This window comes from Sturnira hondurensis, unplaced genomic scaffold, assembly GCF_014824575.4.
Source record: "Sturnira hondurensis isolate 20B ecotype Veracruz unplaced genomic scaffold, ASM1482457v3 Scaffold0008992, whole genome shotgun sequence".
In the NCBI taxonomy this organism is placed as follows: domain Eukaryota; kingdom Metazoa; phylum Chordata; class Mammalia; order Chiroptera; family Phyllostomidae; genus Sturnira; species Sturnira hondurensis.
The window spans coordinates 1,877,857-1,901,574 of NW_028081623.1; the positions used below are offsets into that span (position 1 = coordinate 1,877,857).

The 23,718-nt window shown below is 37.3% G+C and overlaps 1 protein-coding gene across 10 annotated transcripts in view; it reads left to right on the top strand.

Annotated features, from left to right (window-relative positions):
- The window catches only part of CADPS2 (calcium dependent secretion activator 2), a 618,469-nt gene that overhangs the window by 577,451 nt on the left and 17,300 nt on the right, over nucleotides 1–23,718 (top strand). For all 10 annotated transcript variants that reach the window (XM_037056497.1, XM_037056495.1, XM_037056499.1 and 7 more), the window contains one exon: nucleotides 15,294–15,401. In XM_037056497.1, coding sequence (XP_036912392.1) covers nucleotides 15,294–15,401 — 108 coding nt within the window. The remainder of the gene's footprint in view (nucleotides 1–15,293; nucleotides 15,402–23,718) is intronic.

The following is a 23,718-nucleotide window of genomic DNA, read 5'->3' on the forward strand; positions in this document are numbered from 1 at the left end:
GATTTAATCAGTGCTTTAGAGAACAAGATAATAGTATGCACCCAAGCAGAACATCAAAACAAAAAGAGAGTTTTTACAAATGAGGAAAGTCTAAGGGACCTCTGGGACCACATCAAGAATAACATATGCATCATAGTGGTACCAGAAGGAGTACAGAGAGAGTATGGTATAGAGAACCTCTTTGAGAGTTCCAATCAAGATGGAGGCATAGCTAGAAATCCTTTGCTTCCTCACACAACCAAAAGGAGGATAACAACCAATCTAAAATCGATAAACAACCAAAAGTGCCAGAAAATCAAAATACATGGTATTCTGACAACCAAGGAATTAAAGAAAAAGTCAACCAGAACAATCAGGCTGGTAAGAACCTGCAGCAAGGCTGAGAGGGCGGGTCTGGCTCAAAAAAACTGTGGTGAGGCTGCAGACCGAGCAGGCAGGGCTAGCTGAAGGCAAAACTGAGACTCAGAGCTCACTGTGGACAACAGTGGGGGTTGCCATGGTGGGAGAAACTCCCAGTCTCACATGAGAGTTTGTTGAAAAGTGCACTAGAGAAGAGGAGGTGAGCTGCATAGTTCCCTCTCTGGCCCCTCACCCACACAGCAACGCAGCAAGGAGGGTTGCCCTGCTCTGGTGAATACCTAAAGCTATGCCCCCTTACAACTTATCAGGTGTGCCAAGACAAAGAAATATGATCCAAATGAAAGAACAGAACAAAACTTCAGAAAGAGAACCAAGCAATAAGGAGATAGCCAACCTGTCTGATGGAGAATTTAAAGTTCTGGTAATCAAAATGCTTACAGAACTGATTGAGCTTGGTCAAAAAATGAAAGAACAAATTAAAGATACCCAAAATGAAATAAATCAAAATATTCAGGGAACCAAAAGTGACAGGAAGGAAACTAGGACTCAAAGCAATTTTTTGGAACAAAAGGAAAAAATAAACATCCAACCAAAACAGAATGAAGAAACAATAATTTAAAAAAGTGAAGAGAAACTTAACAAACCTCTGGGACAATCTGAAATTTTCCAATATTCAACTTATAGTGGTGCCAGAAGGAGAAGAACAATGGCAAGACATTGAAAAATTTATTTGAACAAATAATAAGGGAAAACTTTCCCAATCTGGCAAAGGAAATAGACTTCCAGAAAGCCCAGAGAGTCCCAAAGAAGTTGCACCCAAACAGGAATACACCAATGTACATCATCATTAAGCTACCCAAGATTAAAGATAAGGAGGGAATCTTAAAACCAGTAAAAGAAAAGGAGACAGTTACCTACAAAGGAGTGTCCATAAGGCTTTCAGCTGATTTCTCAAAAGAAACTCTGTAGGCGAGAAGTGCCTGGAAAGAAGTATTCAAAGTCATGAAAAGCAAGGACCTACATCTAAAATTACTCTAACCAGCAAAGCTTTCATTTAGAATGGAAGGGCAGATAAAGTGCTTCCCAGAAAAGGTCAAGTTAAAAGAGATCATCATCACCAAGCCATTATTTGATACAAAATGCTAAAGGAACTTATTTAAGAAAAAGAAGATAAAAAATATGAACAGTAAAATGACAACAAACTCACAACTTTCAACAAATGAGCCTAAAAGAAAAGAAAAACAACAAAAACAAAAGCTAAGCAAATAACTAGAACAGGAACAGAATCAGAGAAATGGACATCACATGAAGGGATTTCCTTGGGGAGGAGGAAGAGAGGAATGGAAGGGAAGTACAGGGAAGAAGAAGTATAATTAGTAGGCATAAAATACATGGGGAGAGATAAAAATGGTACAGGAAACAGGACTCAAAAGAATTTATATGTACAACCCATGGACATGAACTGGGTGGGGGATGCTGTAGGGTTGTGGGGAGCAGGGCAGAGGGGGGATAAAGGGGAAAGATTGGGAAAACTGTAATAACATAATCAATAAAAATACTTAGAAAATAAATAGGAACAGTCTGGCAGAAAAAAAAAGAGAAAGAACTGTTTGAGGATGTAATGACTGAAAACTTCCCTAATTGCTGAAGGAAAAAGTCATACAAGTTTAGGAAGCATAGAGAGTCCCAAGCAAGATGAACCCAGAGAGACCCACACCAAGACATTTCATACTGAAAATGGCAAAGATTAATGGCAAAGAGAGAAGCTAAAAATCAGCAAAAGAGAGACAGTTACCTCAAGGGAGTTCCCATAGGCTGTCAGTGGAGTTCTCAATAGAAACATTTCAGGTCAGATGGGATTGGCATGAAATATTCAGTGATAAAAAGCAGGGTCTTAAAACTGAGACCATTCTACCCAGACAGGCCATCATTTAAAATTAAGGACAAGAATACAAAAAAAAAAAATTGAAAACAAAATAAAGACCTTCCAAGACAAAATAAATAAATAAATAAGTAAAGCTAAAGAAGATTATTACCACCAAATCAAATTTGCAAGAAATGGTAAATGTCCTTTTTTAAGAAGAATAAAAATGAGGACTTCCAGCCAAGAAGGAGGTGTAGGTGGAAACACTGTGCCCCCTCCCAAAACTAAATTTAAAGACAGCAAAGTTTTAGAAACAAAAACGCAGCCAAAATAGTGAAAATTGAACTGTATGGAAGTCCGACAACTACGAACCACTCAACCAGACCGATAAACCAAGCAAAGGAGTGAACAATGAGACAGACCACTCAGGCTAGGGCCTCAGTGACGGGAATTAGAGCCAGAAAGCACTGACTGGAAAGACTTTCTCAGGGTTGAGGGGCTGGGAGAGGCTCATAGGCTCACACAGAGTTCATTGGAGAGACCCACAGGGTCCTGGAGAGTACACGGGCCCACACACCAGGGAACCAGCACCAGAGGGGCCCAATTTGCTTGTAGGAGGCTGCAGAGGGGACAGAAATCTGAGACGAAGCAGAGCAAAGCAGAGTAGAGCAGGGCACCATTTTTTCCCCTGTCTGACCTCACCCCCATGTACAGCATCACAACCCAGTGACTGGGTTACCCAGGCCTGGTAAACACCTAAGACTCCACCCCTCATACATAACAGGTGCGAACAGACCAAACATGACTCAAGAACAGCTCAAAGCCCCAGAGCCTATAATTCTAAGTGACCAAGAAATAGCCATCCTTTCAGATGCACAGTTCAAAATACTGGTGATCAGGATGCTCACAAAATTGGTTGATTTTAGCCACAAATTAGAGGAACATATGAAGGCTAAACTGATTGAAATGAAGGGAAATACACAGGAAACCAATAGTAATGGAAAGGAAACTGGGACTCAAATCAAGAGAGTGGACCAGAAGGAAGAAAGAAACAACCAAACAGAAAAGACGGAAGAAACAAGAATTCAAAAAAATGAGGAGAGGCTTAGGAACCTCCAGGACATCTTTAAACATTCCAACATCCAAATTTTAGGGGTACCAGAAGGGGAAGAGGAACAGCCACGAGTGGAAAACTTATTTGAACAGATAATAAAGGAGAACTTCCCCAGTCTGGCAAAGGAAATAGACTTCCAGGAAATCCAGGAAGCTCAGAGAGTCCCAAAGAAGCTGGACCCAAGGAGGAACACACCAAGGCACATCATGATTACATTAGCCAAGATTAAAATTAAGGAGAGAATCCTAGAAGCAGCAAGAGATAAGGGGACAGTCACCTACAAAGGAGTGCCCATCAGACTATCAGCGGATTTCTCAAAAGAGACCTTACAGGCAAGAAGGGGCTGGAAAGAAGTATTCCAAGTCATGAAATCCAAAGACCTACAGCCAAGATTGCTTTATCCAGCAAAACTTTCATTTAGAATGGAAGGACAGATAAAGTGCTTCTCAGATAAGGTCAAATTCAAGGAGTTTATCATCACCAAGCCCTTATTATATGAAATGTTACAGGGACTTATCCAAGAAAAAGAAGATAAAAAATATGAACAGTGAAAGGACAGCAAACTCACAGTTATTAACAACCACACCTAAAACAAAAGCAAACTAAGAGGACAGCAAGATCAGGAGCGGAACCATAGAAATGGAGATCACATGGAGGGTTAGCAACAGGGGAGTGGGAGAAGGAGAAGGGGGGAGAAGGTACAGAAAATAAGTAGCATAGATGGTAGGTAGAAAATAGACAGGGGGGAGGGCAGGGATAGTATGGGAAATACAGAATCTAAAGAACTTGGACATGTGGACATGAACGAAAGGGGGGATGGTGGGGGAGGGGTGTGCAGGGTGGAGGGGAGTGAAGGGAGGGAATGGGACAACTGTAATGGAATAATCAATAAAATATATTTAAAAAATAAAAAACAAAAAAAGAAGAAGAAAAATGAAATAGAGAGGGAGAGGAACGTAGGTATAAATAATAAAATGGCAGTAAGTAAATACCTGTTAATAAGAACCTTAATGTAAACAGATTGAATGCTCCAATCAAAAGGCATAAGGTAGCTGAAAGGGTAAGAAACCATGATCCATATGTATGCTGTTTACAATAGACCCACCTCAGACAAAAGATACACAGAGACTGATTGTGCAGGAATGGAAAAAATATTCCATGCAAATGGAAACAGAAAAAAAGCTGGTGTAGCGATACTTATATTCAACAAAATAGACTCAAAACAAAGGCCATAATAAGAGACAACAAAGGTCACTACATAATACTAAAGGAATCAATCCAACAAGAAGATATAACCCTTGTAAACATATGTGTACCAACCATGGGAGCACCAAAATTATATGTAAAGAAAACCCTGGTGGAAATTAAGGGAGAGATTGACAGCAAGACAGTCATAGTAGGGGAACTGAACACACCACTGACATCAGTGGATGAATATCCAGACAAAAAATCAACAAGGCAACAGTGACCATAAATGACACGCTAGATGGATGGATTTAATTTATATTTACAGGACATTTTATCCCAAAGCAGCAGGAAAATACATTCCTCTCCAGTGCACATAGAAAGGTCTCAAAGATAGACCCCCGTGTAAGGACACACAATAATTCTTTTATTTGTTTGTTTGTTTTTAGAGAGAGGGGGAGGGAGGGAGAAAGAGAAAAGTATCAATGTGTGGTTGCCTCTTACATGGCCCCCACTGGGGACCTGGCCCACAACCCAGGCATGTGCCTTGACTGGGAATCAAACTGGCGACCCTGTGGTTTGCAACCTGTGCTCAATCCACTGATCTACACCAGCCAGAGCTGAACACACAATAATTCTTAATAAATTCAAGAAGATTGAAATTATATCTAGCATCTACTTTGTTCATAATGATATGACACTGGAAATCAGTCACAAGAAAAAACTGAAAAGCACACAAAGAAGTGGAAGCTAAATAAGATGTTACTAAACAATGAATGGGTCAACAATGAGATTAAGGAAGAAATTAAAAGTTACATGGAGACAAATGAAAATTAACACACAACAACCAAATAGCAATGGGACACAGTGAAAGCATCCTGACGGGGAGGTTCATAGCATCACAGGCCCACCTCAAGAAGCAAGAAAAATCTCAAACAATCTAACTTTACATTTAAAGGAACTTAAAAAAGAATAACAAACAAAGCCCAGAGTAAGTAGAAGGAAGGAAATAGTAAAGATTAGAGTGGGAAAAAATGACATAGAAACTAAAAAAACAACACAATTGATCAATGAAACCACCATGACACAACTGTGGCTCAGTTGATTGGGCATCAATCATCCTGAAAAATAAAAGGTCACTGCTTCGATTCACAGTGAGGGCACGTGCCTAGCAGTAGCTTTGGTTCCTGGGTAGAGTGCAGTTGGGGTGCATACAGGAGGCAAATTGATGTTCCTCCCTCATATCAGTGTTTCTCTCCCTCTCTTTCTCCCTCCCTTCCCCACTCTCTACAAATAAATAAATTGAATCTTTTTTTTAAAAAAAAGATCAGTGAGCCCTGGCTGCTGTAGCTCAGTGGATTGAGTGCGGGCCTACGAACCACACAATCGTGGTTCGATTCCCAGTCAGGGCACATGCCTGGGTTGCAGGCCAGTTCCCAGCAGGGGACTCACGAGAGTCAACCATACATTGATATTTCTCTCCTTCTTTCCTTCCCTTCCCCTCTGAAGATAAATAAATAAATTTTTTTAAAAAAGATCAGTGAAACCAAGAGCTGATTCTTTGAAAAGATAAACAAGATTGAAGAACCTTTAATCAGACTCATCACAGAAAAAAGAGGGCCCAAAGAAATAAAAACAAAAATGAAAGAGGAGAAATAACTGACACCCCAGAAATACAAAATATGGTAAGAGAATACTATGAACCTCTATATGCCAAGAAATTGAACAAATTAGGTGCAATGGAAAATTCCTAGAGACATATGATCTTCTAAAACTGAATCAGAAAGAATCAGAAAACTTGAGTAGACCAATTACAACTAATGAAATTGAAGCAATAATAACAATAAAAAAAAACATGCAGCCAACTAAAGTCCTGGACCACATGGCTTCACAGGTAAATTTTACCATTCAAGAACTAACACCAATCCTTCTTAAAATATTCCAAAAAAAATCTAGAGGTGGGAAGACTTCCAAGTTCTTTTAACAAAGTCAACTTCATCCTAATTCCAAAACCATTTAAAGATACTACAAACAAAGAAAATTATAGGCCAATATCCTTGATGAATGTAGACGCTAAAATCCTCAACAAAATGTTACTAAATCAGGTCCAGCAATACATTAAAAGATCGTGTACCATGATCAAATGGGATTTATTCCAAGGGTGCAAGGTTGGTACAATATTCACAAATCAATAAATATGATGTATCACCTAAACAAATTAAGGATAAAAACCACATGCTCATGTCAATAGATGCAGAAAAAGCATGTGATAAAATCCAGCACCCAGTTATGATAAAACTCTGAGCAAAGTGGGAATGGAAGAATTATAACTCAACATGATAAAGTCCATATATGTAAAACCCACAGCCAACGTCATACTCATTGGGAAACAACTAAAAGTGTTTCCCTTAAGAGCAGAAACAACACAGGGATGTCTGCTTTTACCACCCATTCACCATAGCACTGGAAGTTCTAGCCACAGCAGTCAGACAAAAAGAAGAAATAAAAGGCATCCAAATTGAAAAGGAGGAAGTAAAACTGTCATTATTCACAAATGACATATACTATATATAGAAAACCCTAAAGACTCCACACAAAAAGACTTCTAGATCTTGACTCGGATGGTGTGGTTTAGTGGATTGAACACCAGACTGAGAAGCAAAGGGTCACCAGTTCAATTCCCAGTCAGGGCACCTGCCTGGGTTGTGGGCCAGGTCCCTGGTGGGGGTTGGGGGGCAATGTATGAGGCAGTTGTATGTTGTTTCTCTCCTTCTCTTTCGCCCTCTATTCCCTACTCTTTAAAAATAAATAAAAATCTGTTTAAAAAACTGCACATACTTAATATATACAACTTTATGAGTTTGGACATGTGAATATACCCATATGAACACCAGTGTTTTATCCATAAACTGAAGATATTATTATACCTCTTCTAGGCTTGTTAAGCACTTTTCAGCATTCCTGGAATAAAATTTGTGCTCAATAAATGTAAGTTATTACCACACATCTTTTTTAAAGATGTTACTTATTTATCTTTAAGGAGAGGGCAAGGGAAGGAGAAAGAGAGAGAGAAATATCAATGTGTGGCTGCCTCCTGCATACCCCCTACTGGGGACCTGGCCTGCAACCCAGGCATGTGCCCTGACTGGGAATCGAACTGGTGATCCTTTGGTTCCCAGCCCACACTCAGTCCACTGAGCTATACCAGTCAGGGCATTATCACACAGTATTATTATCAATTATAATAAAACTTAGTGTCCAGATTCTAAAAATTTATTGTTTTACTCAAGAGGCTAGAACTAGGAATAGTGACTAAAATCTTCTGGGGGGCAGAACTGAAATTAGTTAAGGAAGGAACTTCAAAAATAAATTGTGTACAAAGATGATATGTTGTAGTAGAAGCTATACTACTATTTACTAGAGATGGTACTGAAGATTTCTGCATCATGTGGGAATATGGTCAGATGACATTTAAGGTCCTTTCCAACTCTAATTCAGGAATTTTGTTCCACAGGTCATATTAATTACAGGACATTTGGGTATGTGTGCATATTTGTGTGTATGTACAAAATGCCTATTGAAAATGTCTTGTTAATATTACCACACACATTGCATATGAACTCTATGCTAGACAGTGAGGTGACACAGCTACAGAAACCTGAAAGACATGATAAGAATTACTGTGACCGAAAAAAGACCAAGGGCAATAAGTGTGAAAGCAAAGGAGAAACTCGTATTCATTTGGCTTTACAGTGCTAGTGCCTGATCCTGGTTGTCTGTCCTGAGATGGAAATAACTTCTCTTTATCGTTTTCATTAATAATTCAAGTGTTCTGTCTTCCTTATGACACTTGCCAAAGGTTTCTAATCTCCCAACTCCCCAAGATGTGGCTTGAATTCAACTCGGTCTTACACTGATTTGATGTGGAGTCCAGGATCTCAGTTCAAATCCCTCCTGCCCCGTGGGCTTCCATTTTCCCACCTTAGCAATGAGGATAGATGTGTAATCCCTGTGCTGAAAGCACTTGTAAATGTAAAGCACTATTATAATAAATGGGATTGCTATTTCTCCTACCTGGAACAGTGTTTCCAGCTCCCATGAACTTCTCTGCAGCTTCTTCTGCTTCAGACATGAGTATTTTCCAAAAGAAAAATGTTTCTTTCTTAAGTATGAAAAATAGTAGATTGTTTTTTAATTCATTTTCCTTTTATTTTAGATTAAGCACCTTGCATATATTAATGTTGACTTTTAAAGGTACAATTAGTCGGTTCATTACAATAATGTTTCCCCCTTTGCTTTCTTGCTTCTGTTATTGTTTATTACTTAGACAAGGCTACTCAAATACTCAGTGTCTTACGTCAGAATGAGAGCCAGGCAGAACATGGGGAACAGAGCTCCTGCCCCCTGGGAGATACTCACCTGGAGAGAGAGTGGTGCACACCAGAACCAGATTACAAGTCTCACCATTATAAAAGGGGAGGAGGTTGTGTATCATGCTTCCTAGATAAGCAGTTTGTTTCTCTCATCTCTATTCCTTTGTTTTTTGCATGTTTGGCTCATCTCTCTCACATAAGGTAAATCCAGAGACTACCCCTGGACCCTAACATTCTAGCATCCTCAGGTCTCTTCAAAGCCAAAATCTGAAAGGTTCCAAAATGGGACTGAGTAAATCAATCCCAGGCAATATAAATTTTAGAAGTCAAAAGAGATAATACCCACATCATTTCAGTTTCATTTCAAATCCTCACTTTAGTTTCTGTAGTTGACTTTGTGACAACTATAGATAGATGAGAGAAAGGTTAGTGAACATTATTATAATAATGTTAGTGAACATTATTATAGATTTAATACCTTTGTCATCATTACAACCATTACTAATGAAAATAATAGTATAAAGCTAGTATGTGATACACATATTAGCACATTTCTTGTCTAGTACACCTGTGTCATCAGCTATTTCTCTAAACTCTTAGGTGTTAGCGATCTTGACTCTAGGTTAGAAATAGCAAGAGAGATACTAGATGCTCAAGTCTCAAATAGTCAAGGCACAGTAAAATTAAAATTGAACCCCTAAACCTCAATTGAAAATCAACCTGCCTCTTTTCCTTATGTGTTGGAGGCTAATATCTTAAGCTATCACTCAGTATTCCTTTTCATATTTAAAATAAACTCCTATTTGGAAGGCTTTCCCCAAGTGATACAACAAAAATGTTTAAACATACTAATGCTTAGATCTACAAATGCATAAACAGTGTCACTACTTAGAAGAAATTGTGTGAAGCATTCATATGACTATTAACTATGAATTCAGTACAACTACCTAAGTCATAGGAGCATTAATTACAGCAGACTGTGATTCCAGGTACGCTCATAGATAGCATGATGGGAGGGATGTGCTTTTTACTGACTATACTTACAGGGAGCAGGCAGAAGAGCCTTTTCCAGAGCAAAAATTCTGGGGCAGTGGAACCTCTCTCCCTTGAAAACACGAGACTGAATGAAATGGACACATTCAAAACACACATGACGTCCTCCAAGTCTAAAAGATGTTTTCAAAAGGATCTGGGTACCAGTGTCTTTAATTAAGAATTTTCTTTCCAATTTGGAGGCAAAATACATAATAGTGTTAATTAAAGGAATTTTGAATGCTGCTAAATTTAACAAAGAGAAAGGTGACTCTGTGGCTTCTTCACTGCTTGAAGTAATAATTTGGAAGTTTTCTAGAGAACAATGAGAAATTTTTTTATCCACTGTTTTTAAAAAATAGGTAAACTACTATTAAATCATATTGAAAGCTTTGTATCCTTGTAAATTTCTTATTGCTTATATTTCATTCCTTCTCTCGTCCTTCTTTTTGTGAATCATTTATCTTCCTGGGCTTATATAATATTTAAGTTGGCATGAATCTAGTTAAAAGCTTCCGTTCTATGTATTTCCTTCTGCTTTTCTGTGTGAATATAATTTTTTAACTTTGTAGAAAATATCAAAAATATATATTTACAAAGTAATTCTTATCTATACTCAAAACCCTCTAATAAAGTACTTGAGAACATATAATTTATTTAAACTCCTCCAAATGCTTTTTAAAAGCTTAACTTTAAGAACATTTTTACTCATATAAAATATAGAAATTGTTGTATAAATTTCAAACTAATAAAGGATATGTTAAATAGCAAAGGAAAAAATACTGTTTTTAGCAATACCTGAAATAAATTATGTGTTAGTAGCATTGTGTCCTATGTTCTTTGATGGTCAATCATAGCTTATTTCTGAATCTGAAGTGCTGGACCAAGATATAAATTGTTCCTACGACAATTTCAAATTGGGAGAACAGGCTATTGTTTTAAATCTTACAAGATTCATTTTTTCCAAATGGGAATAGTGACCAGGTGCAGGTGTTTCATTTATGAAGCAGGCAGATTATCACGTGTTGGAATATCACCATTTCACTCTTGATTGTTTCTTTAAGGCAAGCTTTTCTAGGCTATGAGAAGTGCACTTTTAAATTAAGTCATTTATACTATAGCTTCTAGTTAGTGTTTGAAGCTAGAATAATATAGTTAAAAATTTGTCTCCTTGCTAAATAGACACATGACGGTGTTTGCATAGGGTATTGTTAACCCCCAGTGGAAGGTTGAGCGGCTTCTCCTGTATCTAAATCTGTTTCTATGGGAAATGACTGGCAGCGTCGCACCCACCTCCCCATGAATGGGGAAAGCCGAGACTCGCACCTGTGGGATTAGGTGTAGTGGCAGGAAGTCAGAGCATTTACAGCATATAATTAACAAGGATTTTTTCTCGTTTTTTAAACAGCATGTTCATCTCACCAGGTTAAGTAGTGATTAACGCTTGAAAAATTTTGCTGAAGTCTGCACCCTTACTTCAACTCACTTACTCAGCTGGTGAATTCTGTTCCTTATGCAGCTGAGGTCTGAGGAACTCACCTTACCATACTTCATCTCCTTTGATATCTATCGATTTCTTTATGGTTATGAGGAATTTTTTAGGTGTTTTGTGTGTGTCCTTTTATTACCACTCTGTTAGCCGAATTCTGTTGTTTTCTGAATTGAATTAGAAACCATTTAGGAACTCCTATTTGATTTAGAAATTACTACCCTAATGTTTATTAGAGAGGAAAGTTAATGCTTAGTGGACCTGAGGCTCTCAGAGGTTCAAAGATAAGTATGAAAAAAACATTTACTCTCTCTAAGTGATATTTAATACGTAGTATGCTTGCTGTGTGGTTTTTAATTGTTATTTTCTCATATTCATTAGGAACACTATAATTTAATTACCAATATAGAAAATATTTCTAAATATAGCTCTCTAAAATGTTTGATACAAACTCATCCTAATTCACAGTTGTTGAAGTTTAACAGGCGGCTCCTTTAGTAAAATTGGTGGTTAAGTTTGGTGGACACTAACTTGTACCAGAATTTGTAGCAACTTGACTCTGCAATGCAGTCATGCACACTTTTTTCATTTATGCCCCCCAAAACCAACTTAACATGACCTGTTCAGTTTTTTTTAAGTCAACTTCATTTCTTAACAAGATAACATGTAATTATGGAATTAGATACAGTGACTTCCAAAGTACATAAATTTTACTGCTATAAAACAGTCTTTGCAGAAAGGAGCGCTGAACCAGTGGTAATGTCTTCTATCCAAACACATTTGTACTGTAAGTAGAAACTGTTTAAAAGGAAAATTACATCTTTTTCAGCAATTTATCAGAGATAATTACCTTTCATACAGCAAAGGAAGGATAAAGTGTTTTAAAGAACTACAATTCTAATTGGTAATGTCACCAGCTGTTGCAGTTACTCTCACTTGTGTATATTCTTCTAATGATTATAGTCTCGTGCCACAAGCCACATGAAAATATATTCACTAGGTGTGAAATTCCCATATGTCAAAGTTTCTAGAATAGGTAAACAGCTCAAAGATAGAGGAAGAAATAATGCTAATGAGGAATATAAGAATTCTAAGTTTGGTTTCCCAGACAAGTGGATCTTAATTTGCCAGAAGGAGAGAAAATGTAATTTCAAAAAGAAAAAAAAAAAGAAACACTTAATTTACTGAAATAAACTTTTTACCTCACAACCTCAATCAGAGATTCTTATTTCCTTAGAAAGTTGTAGAATTTTCTCAGTTTACTGATTTCTGTATCACATTGTTTGGGTCTGCCAAAGGGAACAGCGTTTAGTTTTCTTTTAGGCTTGAACTATAAAATGTTTCTTAGCTTTAGATGGTAGAAGATAAACTCTTCCTGGGCAGAGTTTCATAAGGTCTTGTGTTATCTTGAAAGGGATCAAGGAGACAAAAAAATACCTTAGAGTGCATGGCAAGTGTTTAAAGTCATCATTCTCCAGTCCTCTTGGCTGTAACTTAGTTTCAGTGAGTCTGATGGGGAAGGTGGTGAACCAGATTCAACTTCTACGCGTGCATTTTCTTTGAAAGACAGAAATAAAAACGAGGTGGGGTGGGGAGAAATGGTGGAGCAGGCAAGCCTTTCCTTTGTCTGTTCCTGAACTGCCACTGTAGTAGGGCTCTGCCCAACTGCCGTGGTCTTCCCCACACCACAGTGTTGCATTCCCAGGCACGTGCCCGCAACGCAGACGCTGACCTGACTTGTTGTTAGGCACTGAAAGTTGTTACGTCATTTTCATTCTACAGTGGGATGTTTCCTAATTTTCTCGTTTTCAATGTTTGGACAGAAACACTTGTGAATTAGTTGCCCTCACGTATTTCACAGTAGTTGGTAAGCTTTGTACAAATCACCCTGCCTCTGCACTGGAAATGTTGATGTGCAAACACCCCCACACCAGTAGAAGGAAGCAACTAGGTTTCTCTTCATTATCCTTATAGTTGTTTAAACTTTCAAACACTGCTTTTGAGAACCAGGCAGAAAAATAGAGAAGGAATGAATTTGCTAAGTGGCCTCCCTGACATTTGGAATATATTACCTACATTGTCGATTCTATTATAGACCAGTGAAGACATTTATGTAGTTGTTTCAAATTATAACTGGTAACTAGTTTTGTTATATCAAGGTCATGTTTGAAAGGATCCTTGAATTTATCTGGTATATATTTCCCTTTAGGCTAAATATAAAAGCAGTAAAAAAACTTGCTGTGATGTCCATTACTGAGAAATAACTTTGTTACCAAAAATCAAATTTTGTTAATGAGATGTGTTCATTGCCTATAACGCACACTAATTAAGAGATGGAGGGTTTTATCATTGTGTGTAATACCCCCCAAAATGTGGTAAGAACTTTCCTTCATCTAAGGAGAAGGCACTGCCAGCATCATAACATCATTCAGATGTATACCTTGAGTTGTTTTTCCAGAGGAAATGGATCATTTAACTATTAATATTTAATAGTTAACCATTTGTTATATAATATGTAATAGTTAAATCATCCATATCCTCTTTCACCTACTTTCCTTGCAATACTTACTTTTGCAAAATAAGTCTGTCAATAGAGTTTATAAGTGTATTCTGTGGATGTGAAATGCTGCAAAACTAACTTATTTGGCATCAACTCTATAATTTAGTTATTATTGATGGCAACTCTAATTGAATAAATAAATAAATATAGATTAAGACTCAAGCCCAAGTATATATCATACAAGTCAACATTTTTATTAAATAGTCAGCTATTTGAAACTCAAGAAAGAACTAAACTCCAGAAGGAAAACTCATTAGGAGCCTCATTAAGGTTTTGTCCCTTCCTAGCACTGATTTTTTATAGCAAGGAGGCATTATGTTGACTGCCCTATCTGCTCTAATATTAGAAGACACCACATGCTGGATAATTGGAAAGTTATCTAATCCACATCTNTAAATATAGATTAAGACTCAAGCCCAAGTATATATCATACAAGTCAACATTTTTATTAAATAGTCAGCTATTTGAAACTCAAGAAAGAACTAAACTCCAGAAGGAAAACTCATTAGGAGCCTCATTAAGGTTTTGTCCCTTCCTAGCACTGATTTTTTATAGCAAGGAGGCATTATGTTGACTGCCCTATTGCTCTAATATTAGAAGACACCACATGCTGGATAATTGGAAAGTTATCTAATCCACATCTTTGGCTTTTCACTAATACTCTTACTGCATTTCTAAAATAAAATAAGTCCTTGAGATAGTGTTGATAAATATAAATGAATAGAGGCAATGGATAAATTATAAAATTTTGCTTTATGTTTCATTTTTTAATACATTGAATGTTTTTTATCCATTATCTTTCTAATAATGTTTTATTCAGGTTAGTAAAAAAATTTGTTTTGTATTCCTTGAGCACTATAGTGGTTGAGGAAGGCAATCAAGGAAAGCTAATATAATTCATTTTTAATATATATAGATAAACCTGCTAGACATAATGGAAAGCAGATTGTTTTTGCAATTAGGAAATGATTATTGCATGTGGAAATTTTTTGAAAAATTCATTCATGTACTGCTTGGCATATTGACCTGTCAAGATAGCCATTTTAAAAAAGGATATCTCATAACAACCACATATTTCTAATAATTTTAATAATGATGAGTAACTGTGACCTCAAGGTATTGACATCAATGATAAACTTTTATTTCCTTTAATTATGGAATTTACTGAAGGTTCTCATTGTTGATCTGGGCTCGAGCATATTTTTCCAGTGCAGTTTTTGAAATGATATAGTGAATGATTTTCCAGAGTTCTGATTAAATATATTCATGATTAAGATCTGATATTATTTTCTCCCCATGCTTTTCCCTCATGACAGAAACCAGGGATGGACCTGGCAGACACCTACATTATGTTTGTTCGGCAAAATCAGGACATTCTTCGAGAAAAGGTCAATGAGGAAATGTACATAGAAAAGCTGTTTGATGTAAGTAGCTGTTCTGCCAGGCATGCTGGCATTCTAGGGACTGTGGAGGAAGAAGTTACGCTCCAATGAGTTTGCAATGCAGACTCTGCTTTGCTGATCCTTTCTCCTCTACGCAGCTGTTATGGTTGATAGCTTTATTCTTTGACTGCTGACAGAAACCTTAATTGGCTTCTTTTTGTACATGGAAACTGTCACTGTTAGAATGAGAGTCTCAAAAACCTTCTAAGGTTAATTTTAACAAGCAAGATGATAATCAGTTTACAACTGTGTACAGCATCGTCTCACTTGCCTCTGCAGCATGCCATAAACAGAATCCGATTGTAATGGATGTGGCCCCTACTGTAAGTTTCTTAAGTAAAATATTCTCTGTTAAATAAAGAAATAGGCTGCACTAAAGCCAAATATCTGCCACTCTGCTGTTATTGAGCATCTTTCTCTTAATTTACAGTACTCATGTATGCTAACATATAATACCACAGATTCGTCAGTATGAAAGTCTTCATTTAGGTATAGCAAGTCCTAGAAGTGGGGGACTGTGATTTTAAGAGCTGTGATCATCAGATCATTTCCTGGGTGTCTGTAAAGGAGACTAAGAGAGCAGCCCTGGATTTCAGTAACAATTACTCATTCGTTTGTAGTTATTAAAAATCAGTTCAAAGGAAATGGTACTTTGCTCATGACATAACTGCATAATTCACCACAAGGCTGTTTCTGAAATGTAATATTTGTTTTGAACTGTATTTATATACATATCTGCATTTTAGAAATGCTTTTCTGGCAGTTTCGTTTAATTATGCAAGTTACTGCAAATGTTTTCATAACAACAATTCACGGGCTTTGTGGTGACACTGCAGCTGTGACAGCTACAGAAGGTCCTGCTACGTCATCATCTCTGCCATGGTCTGTCATGGTAGGGCTCTCTGTCTGTCAGATTGGGTGGTCACAATAAGTTTTACCTTTCATACTTCATATTTCTAGCCTCTACCCAGGCTGTTTTACAATAAAAGTATCATCTGTTTTAATAAGCTAAGTGTTAATATGTGTGAAAGAATGATTTCCTAAAAGCTTTGATGCCCTGCGGGGGTACAAAAATTATCATCCATCCAGCTGGCTCTTTTACAAAATACTGAAACCGTATTAGCAACTTCTGCTTCCATTTGGTATTGATTTGAATTTACCAACATATGTTTCACTTCTAATTTCTCTTACTTTTTTTTGCTTATGTCGTAATTTTCAAAAATGTTGAACAGAGAAGGAACATTGAATTAATGTTATTCCCATTATGTTTCTTTTCAATATAGAGAAAGAACATATTCTGTGGTGAAGGAAGGTAGAGCCATTCTGGAAATAGGTCATTATAGATAGACATGCGTGAGTGCTTTCTTAACATCTTCAACTTTTTGTCTTGGTGACCTATCTATTGCAAAGCTTTCTATCACTCATAACAGAGGTAGAATTTATTCTCTATAAAGATATTCCCCACTTCAATTCCACTTTATTCACCAAACTTCTTTTGAAGACTTTTGTGTGGTGACAGTGACACATGACACTAACAAGTGGGTGCAGGAAGGCCAACAGTAAAATGAGGTGCTGGTTTAACTGTCCTGGTTACATGCACTTTCCTTTTGATGCCCAAACACCTTACCTGTCTATGGATTCACTTCTAAGGCAAGCCCTTGACAAGAAACCATTCCACTTATTCATGAAGGTTTTGTCATTTTGCATATCCCCAGTACAACATTGGACTTGTTATTTGTAAAATGGTTACAATGTCCTTAAGCATTCTAATATTTTTAAGTTTTACATTTTTATTACTGTAATTAAAAATAAAAAGTAGACTAATTCTATTGATATGTCATCAAGAATAACATGTATGAGGGGGTACTAAGAGTCCCTAATTAGCCAAGACTGAATTTGCCTCAATTACAGTTAATAAATGAGAGGTTATCAAGTATGTGTTGAAAGGTAATGTACAATGTGTATCTTAAGCAACAGATCATTACTGAGAGGCATTATATAATTATTGGAAATCTGCTTGGCTGGAGCTTAAAATAATATTTTTAGGTGTCAAAAATGTGGAAAATAATGACCCTATAAATATTGTTAGCACCCTTAGTTTATTGCAGATAAAAAATTGAAGAGGACAGTTTTATTCAGGCATCAGGACAAACTTTTGCAATTCTAATTGAAGTTTTTTCCGACTACGTGAGGCAGTGCAGCCCCCTGACTTTGATGCAGCCCATGTGTGTGTGTGCACCACCCCCCACACCAACTCCTGACATGCTACAACTACAAGTGTCCTTTAAGATAAAAAAAGTTAATAATGGGACAAATATCAAGACATCCTACTTCACTCCATAAGTGGTTAAACTTACAAACTTTTACAAGAAACAAAAACAACGTCAAAAAAGTGTAAATAGGTGATGCAGACCGATACTGTTAATAGAAGGAACCTGCTTTATTTAAGGTATTGGGTTGGCCAAAAGAGTCCATTTAGTGTTTTCCATAAAGGAAAAGACACATATTTCATTTTCACCCATAACTTAATTGATTTGGATGTTTTGAGAATGCCAGCTATCTCCTGCTGTTGGTTTCCAGTGGGTAGAGGCCAGGGGTGCTGCTAAACATCTTCCCATGCATAAGACAGCCCCACGGCAAAGAATTATTTGGCCAAATGTCAGTAATACCAAGAAACTTCACAAGCCACTTTTGACACATTCAATCAGTCACAGCACCTTCTCCATACACTGCACAAATCTTTTCTTGAGTTTCAGTTGCATTTTTGCCTTTCTTGAAATAATAAAACATAATATACTGAAAATGTTGCATATTTGCTTGCATCTTCAGTATTCAAATGGCTGCACAAAAATTTGCCAATTTTTACGTTTTCCTAATGCACATTGTTATGACAGCTTTCACAATACAATCTAGCAAAATTATTTCAAATAATGTTAAAGACAACTAAGCACTACTAGAGCCACCACACAGAAAAAAACTAAATGAACTTTTTGGACACCCCAATACATCACTAATCTTCCCAAGTTATCAAAAAATGTAATAATAGCCTTAGCTATCACCACTACCATTCCTGGGGTACCTCCATGTACATGTGCTAGGTGCTTTACCTATGTCATCTATAACTTTGTAGGCTAGATGCCACCATCCTCATTTGATCCCCATGTTCAGTTTCAGGAATCTCCCATTCACAGAAGATAAGTGACTTAAGTGTTCAATCAGACTTTGAAATTGCATCTTTCTAGGTTCAAAGTCCATGCTGTCCCTATCATTGTCCATACTTACAAAATTTAAATGGTAAAGCAGTATTGTGGAAAGAGGGCTAGGCCAGAAATTCAGAAACTTAAATTTTAGCCACAGTTCTGCCATTAATTATCTGAGTGAGTTTAAAAAAGTTAATGTCACCTGGGTAAGGTGCAGTATAGTTAGTACACATAAACTGAAAGGGTTGGTCCAGAACTCCAAGGAGCTTATGAAATCCTTTCCATATTTTAAACCACCTAAATTAAATTAGTCTAATTTTCACAATGGCTGAAATCACCAGTTGTTCGCATGTTGAGTCTTACACAGCACAGTAGCAATCCTTAAGTTTTTCTGTGATGACCAGGGGAAAGAAGGGTACACCACACAAGAAGCAATAGCAAGTTCAGTGGATAAGAAGGTAGAAAAGAGATTCTATATAAAAGAATATCCATGCCATGTGACATTTTCTATGTATCTACCACCATAGTTCTGAACCCCAAATTTGAAAAAACAGTTGAAACTCATATATTCTGTATTCATGCTATATTTTCTGAATGACCAAAATATGTTAATCAGAGACCATCTGTGCCTCTCTAGTAGTCATTGGTATACATGCTGGGTTTCAAATCTAAAGATTAAAGTTCCTTTTTCAGTTTAAAAAAGTGCGTCTTATCTGGGTAAGATAAATCTTAAAGGAAGCTTTCTTGTGGGAGGAGGTCAAGGGTTCACCGTACGGTTTTTCGGCTTCGTGGGCCATCTCTTTTACCCCAGTGTCCTTTTTCTTCTCATGTAAAATGTCATTGTCCGCAGTCTTTTAAAATTTTGTATCATATCAAAATCACCTACAACTTGTCTAATCCCAATAGTAAAGTATGACAAAGCTTTTCTAGTTCTGAAATCCCTTCCTTAATTCCCTGCCCTGCTGTTCTTCCCACTCTCTGGTGCCCGACACAGTGTCAGCCGCAGGTGTCCTTGGGTCAGGAGAGAGGCTGGTAACGTTCCCTGAGAGCTCTGGATCTCTCCTTGGGAAGTGGTGGCGCTAGTTTATGAGACAAAATTGACATCCACAGTCGTTGCTGCAAGAGTGTCCTCTGCAGTCATTTCCTGATGTCCAAGAACATTACAAAACTGAGGGTTTGACTGAGGTGCACCAAACCTGCCCCTCTAAACTCTGTACATTTATTAGTTGTTTCCTACCTGGAGTCCCTTTGAAACAATTTCATTTTAGCTCTCGTATTGCTGCAGACACATCAGGGTGCAGCATTTAATTGGCAGATCATGCAGATTAAACATTCTCTTGTGTTATAAACTGATTAAGCATTTAATTGTTGAGGAGTTTCATCTCAACAGTATTTTTAAAAAATACTGTTATAATACCTTGTATAATTAAAAATAATTCTTTAAATGATAGTTAATAGTTACGTTCATCCAAGTAGTGTTTCATACAGATTAATTTCTTAGGATTTTCCTTGAAAAGAATTCTTTCCAGTAAAGAAAATTTAAATTAAACATTTCAAGTAAAATTGACCTCAGTTAAGTAAGTGAGTTCAGTAGCCAACTACATAAGTGAGTTGAGGGGGGGGGCGTATTACAGGTAAATGTGCTTCCCCAAAAAACTTATTTTGCACTTCTGTGCTCTAATTGTTTATCTCTGTACATCCAAATAAGAAAGGGGGAAATGCTCAGAATTTTTTAGTTTAGTATTTCACACCAATGCTCAAATTTTTAATTTGAGAATTAAAAATTTATTCATCCTTAGCAAGATTCTGATTCTTAAGTTATTTAAAGATTCAGTGTATTGTCATGTTGATTTTCCAGGAAGAGGTGAAGCCTGCAGAGCATGGGTGAGAATGATGGTGGGATAACCCTTATTTTCTATAGCACCCTCAGTGTGTGTGTATTTTGAACTGACCATCTACTTTCTCAGTAATATTTTTTGAATGGATTTCTTTGTGAATGTAAGTAGCTTCTTTATAGGAAGACAGGCTGAATCCCATTAAGATTAAAGACCTCTTTGCCTTCTTGCATTTGTAAATTCTATGATATTATAGATCTATTCCCTTGTAGTTGAATGTCGATTTAAAAATAGCCATTTTCCTCTTTTCAATGATCTTTCACTCTAAAATGTATGTAAGTTTTTACATAGACGGCATAAGTTAGTATATATTCCCACTCTGGAGTATTTTTATTTGGGGTTTTGCCTCTATATAAAAAGAATTCAAGTATGAAACATGAACTGTGGGCCCATTATGTCCAATCATGATTTTCCTGTCAGTATTCACAATTACACATTAATATCACTTGCATGTCGTCAGTTTCATTTTTCTTTTCTAGCAGTAGAAAGGTGGATGGCATAAGCTCAGAGATGTACTTGAGGCTATTTGAGATCACTTATTTCTAAACATGTTATGTTGTGTACCCTAGCACCTCACTGTGTACTCCAGTTAGATAAAAAGTTTGACTCTGTTCGATATCTGTGTTCTAGGAAGCATTCCATGCATTTCACACCTCAGATGTTTCAACACTGTGGAGCTGCTTTAACACATTGTTTTGTTTTGCTTTTAACTGTATATATTCCTGCTTTGTTTTACCTATAGAATCTGGACTCAAATTGCAGTTGGTTGACCTCTTTTAATATAGTCTCAGTCACACTTGTTGGGTATTTGTCTTGTCTGCCTCAGTAAATGTCACACAAAGCTTGCTCCTAAGCTGTGCTTTTCCCCTCAAAGTTCATTTCACTTTTAAATCTGTGCTCTCAAATTACAGCTGTCTGGTTCATTTTAGTTATTAATTCTTATTTTAATGTTAAATTATTATATGTAAGTGTAAGAATTTATTTTTAAAAGGATCTGTTCTGATGTATGGTGTGTGCCAAAATAGCTTGGGCAAGCCCAGACGCAACTCAGAGCAGGCAGAGGCCCTCATCTGAATCGAAGCTGTTGGTGAATTAGAACCTGAGAAACTTGAGAGAAGCGTACCTAATTGCCTAAAAGAAATTCAGCAAGAAAATGCATTGTAGCTTGTTGATCTTATTTCTTTGATAATTCAAAAGAATCTTCAAGAAATATGTAGACTTCTTGCTTATATTCTTGAAATGTGATCATGAACCACAATTGTCATTTGGCACATTCCCAGAAATACCCATCTTTGCATGAGGCACCTGGACATATGCGGCAGGTCTGGTAGAATCAGCTAATTAACAACACAGGCTTAAACAGGCACCTCATCTGGCAGTGCAGTTAGTTGCCTGATGGTGCTCAGCAGGATTGGGTAGTGCTTTTTATTTTTCTATCCTAATGGTCTGCTGCCCACCTAATTTTGCCTTATTGTCAGTCACTACTTACCGCAGCTTGGGGCCCTCCCAGGAGGCTAAATTATTATCAAAGGATTAGGGAGATGTAGCCTTGCAGCTCTGACATTTCTGATTACTTGTCTATGCCAGAACACTAATTAGCTGTGACTAATTAAGAAAAATGTTCCTGCCATAGAAAACCATTTAAAAGAACTGAGGAGAAGAAAAGCAATTCAAAAGCTGAGCAGTGCTCAGATTTACTGATGCTCTTTAGATTTCCACCAAGCCTTAACTCACCTTTAATGGTGCTCAAGATTAGAAAAACAGCTCACATTCGAACTGATCTGAGATTTCTCTTTGAAAAGGAAAAAATTATTGTTGACCACCTAAACCCTCTTAGCAATAGCAATGGTAAAATTGTCTCTGATGAATGGAAGGTGGAAAACTCTTATTTTCCGATAAGAGTTTTGCGATATTTTTCCAAACACCAAATGCGTTAGGTATGCATTCGCATCCATTCCCTCATCCAATAACAGAGACTTAGTAGTCACTGAAAAAATTAGAATGTTCTCTCTACTGATGTTATCATAGTTGAAGTGATTATAAGACACAAATAGAGCATTTCAGAAGTCACTTAGTGTTGATTCCATGCTGCTATCACATTGAAGATGGTCTGGAAACTCCGGCTTCCCCATGCAGGGCCTGGTGTTTCTGTGCTGACTCTGCATACTTGCACTGTGGCTGGCCACAGAGACTCAGTGGAAATACCCCGGCCTCCCCTGGGGCCAGCATCTCTATCAGTTGACTAGTGTGATGTTTTCAAAGAACTGAGAGCTACTACTCTGCTCCTCCTCACACCTAACTTCATAAGCAAAGGACACATGGCTTTAAGGCCACTTTCTGTTGGAGCTTTTTGAAATTCCCCTGTCAGCCACCCCACTTTGTCCTGCAAGCCCACCCTGCATCACCATTCACAAGTGGGCACCACAGTGGCAGCTGGAGCACCACCACTGACTAAGTCAACTAAAAACAATCTGTGGAAGGAAGCGGCTACCATGGTAAAACCATCATTCAAAGTGTTTGTCAAACACAATGAAAGGAAATTATAAAAGAGAATTTTCAAAATATTTGTAAACACCTGAACTTGAGACAGAGACCTCAATTTCTTGATCTCAGTTCAGCCCTAGATAAATGACCATCTAAATGTTGCTGTCTTAATCTGGACAAAAAATTTTGTTTGAAATAAAGAGAGTTCTGACTCCTGCCTCACCTAAGTTCTTCATGCTGTTTTTTAAGCCCATTTCCCCCTTTTCTTTTCAGTAGAGAACCAAAAGCAGGTACCCAGCAGCCTCTAGGGAATACTCTTTCCTACACATGAAGACTGTCATTAGGCCCCTGTCATACTTGTCTACTCCAGGACAAAAAATCCCTATTTGTTTAACTTCTCTTCACAGGCCCTCTTTCTAGCCCTTTAATCATCTTTGTGGCTATTCTTTGAAACTTCTCAAAGTGGTCTCTGTCATGTGTAGGGTTTATAATCCAGAACAGGATACAGTATTTGAATGTGGCTGAACAAGATTCTTTCCAGCCATCACTGTTTATGTGCTCAAATACATAACTGCCCCATACTGTTGGTCTGCCTCATAAATGTGGTTCTATGTATTGTCCACAGCTGTTTTTGTTGACTTTCCCCTCACTTACTGCCTGTTTTATACATTTATAATGGATATGATTATTAATGTAGGATGTTCATTCAGTCCATGTTTC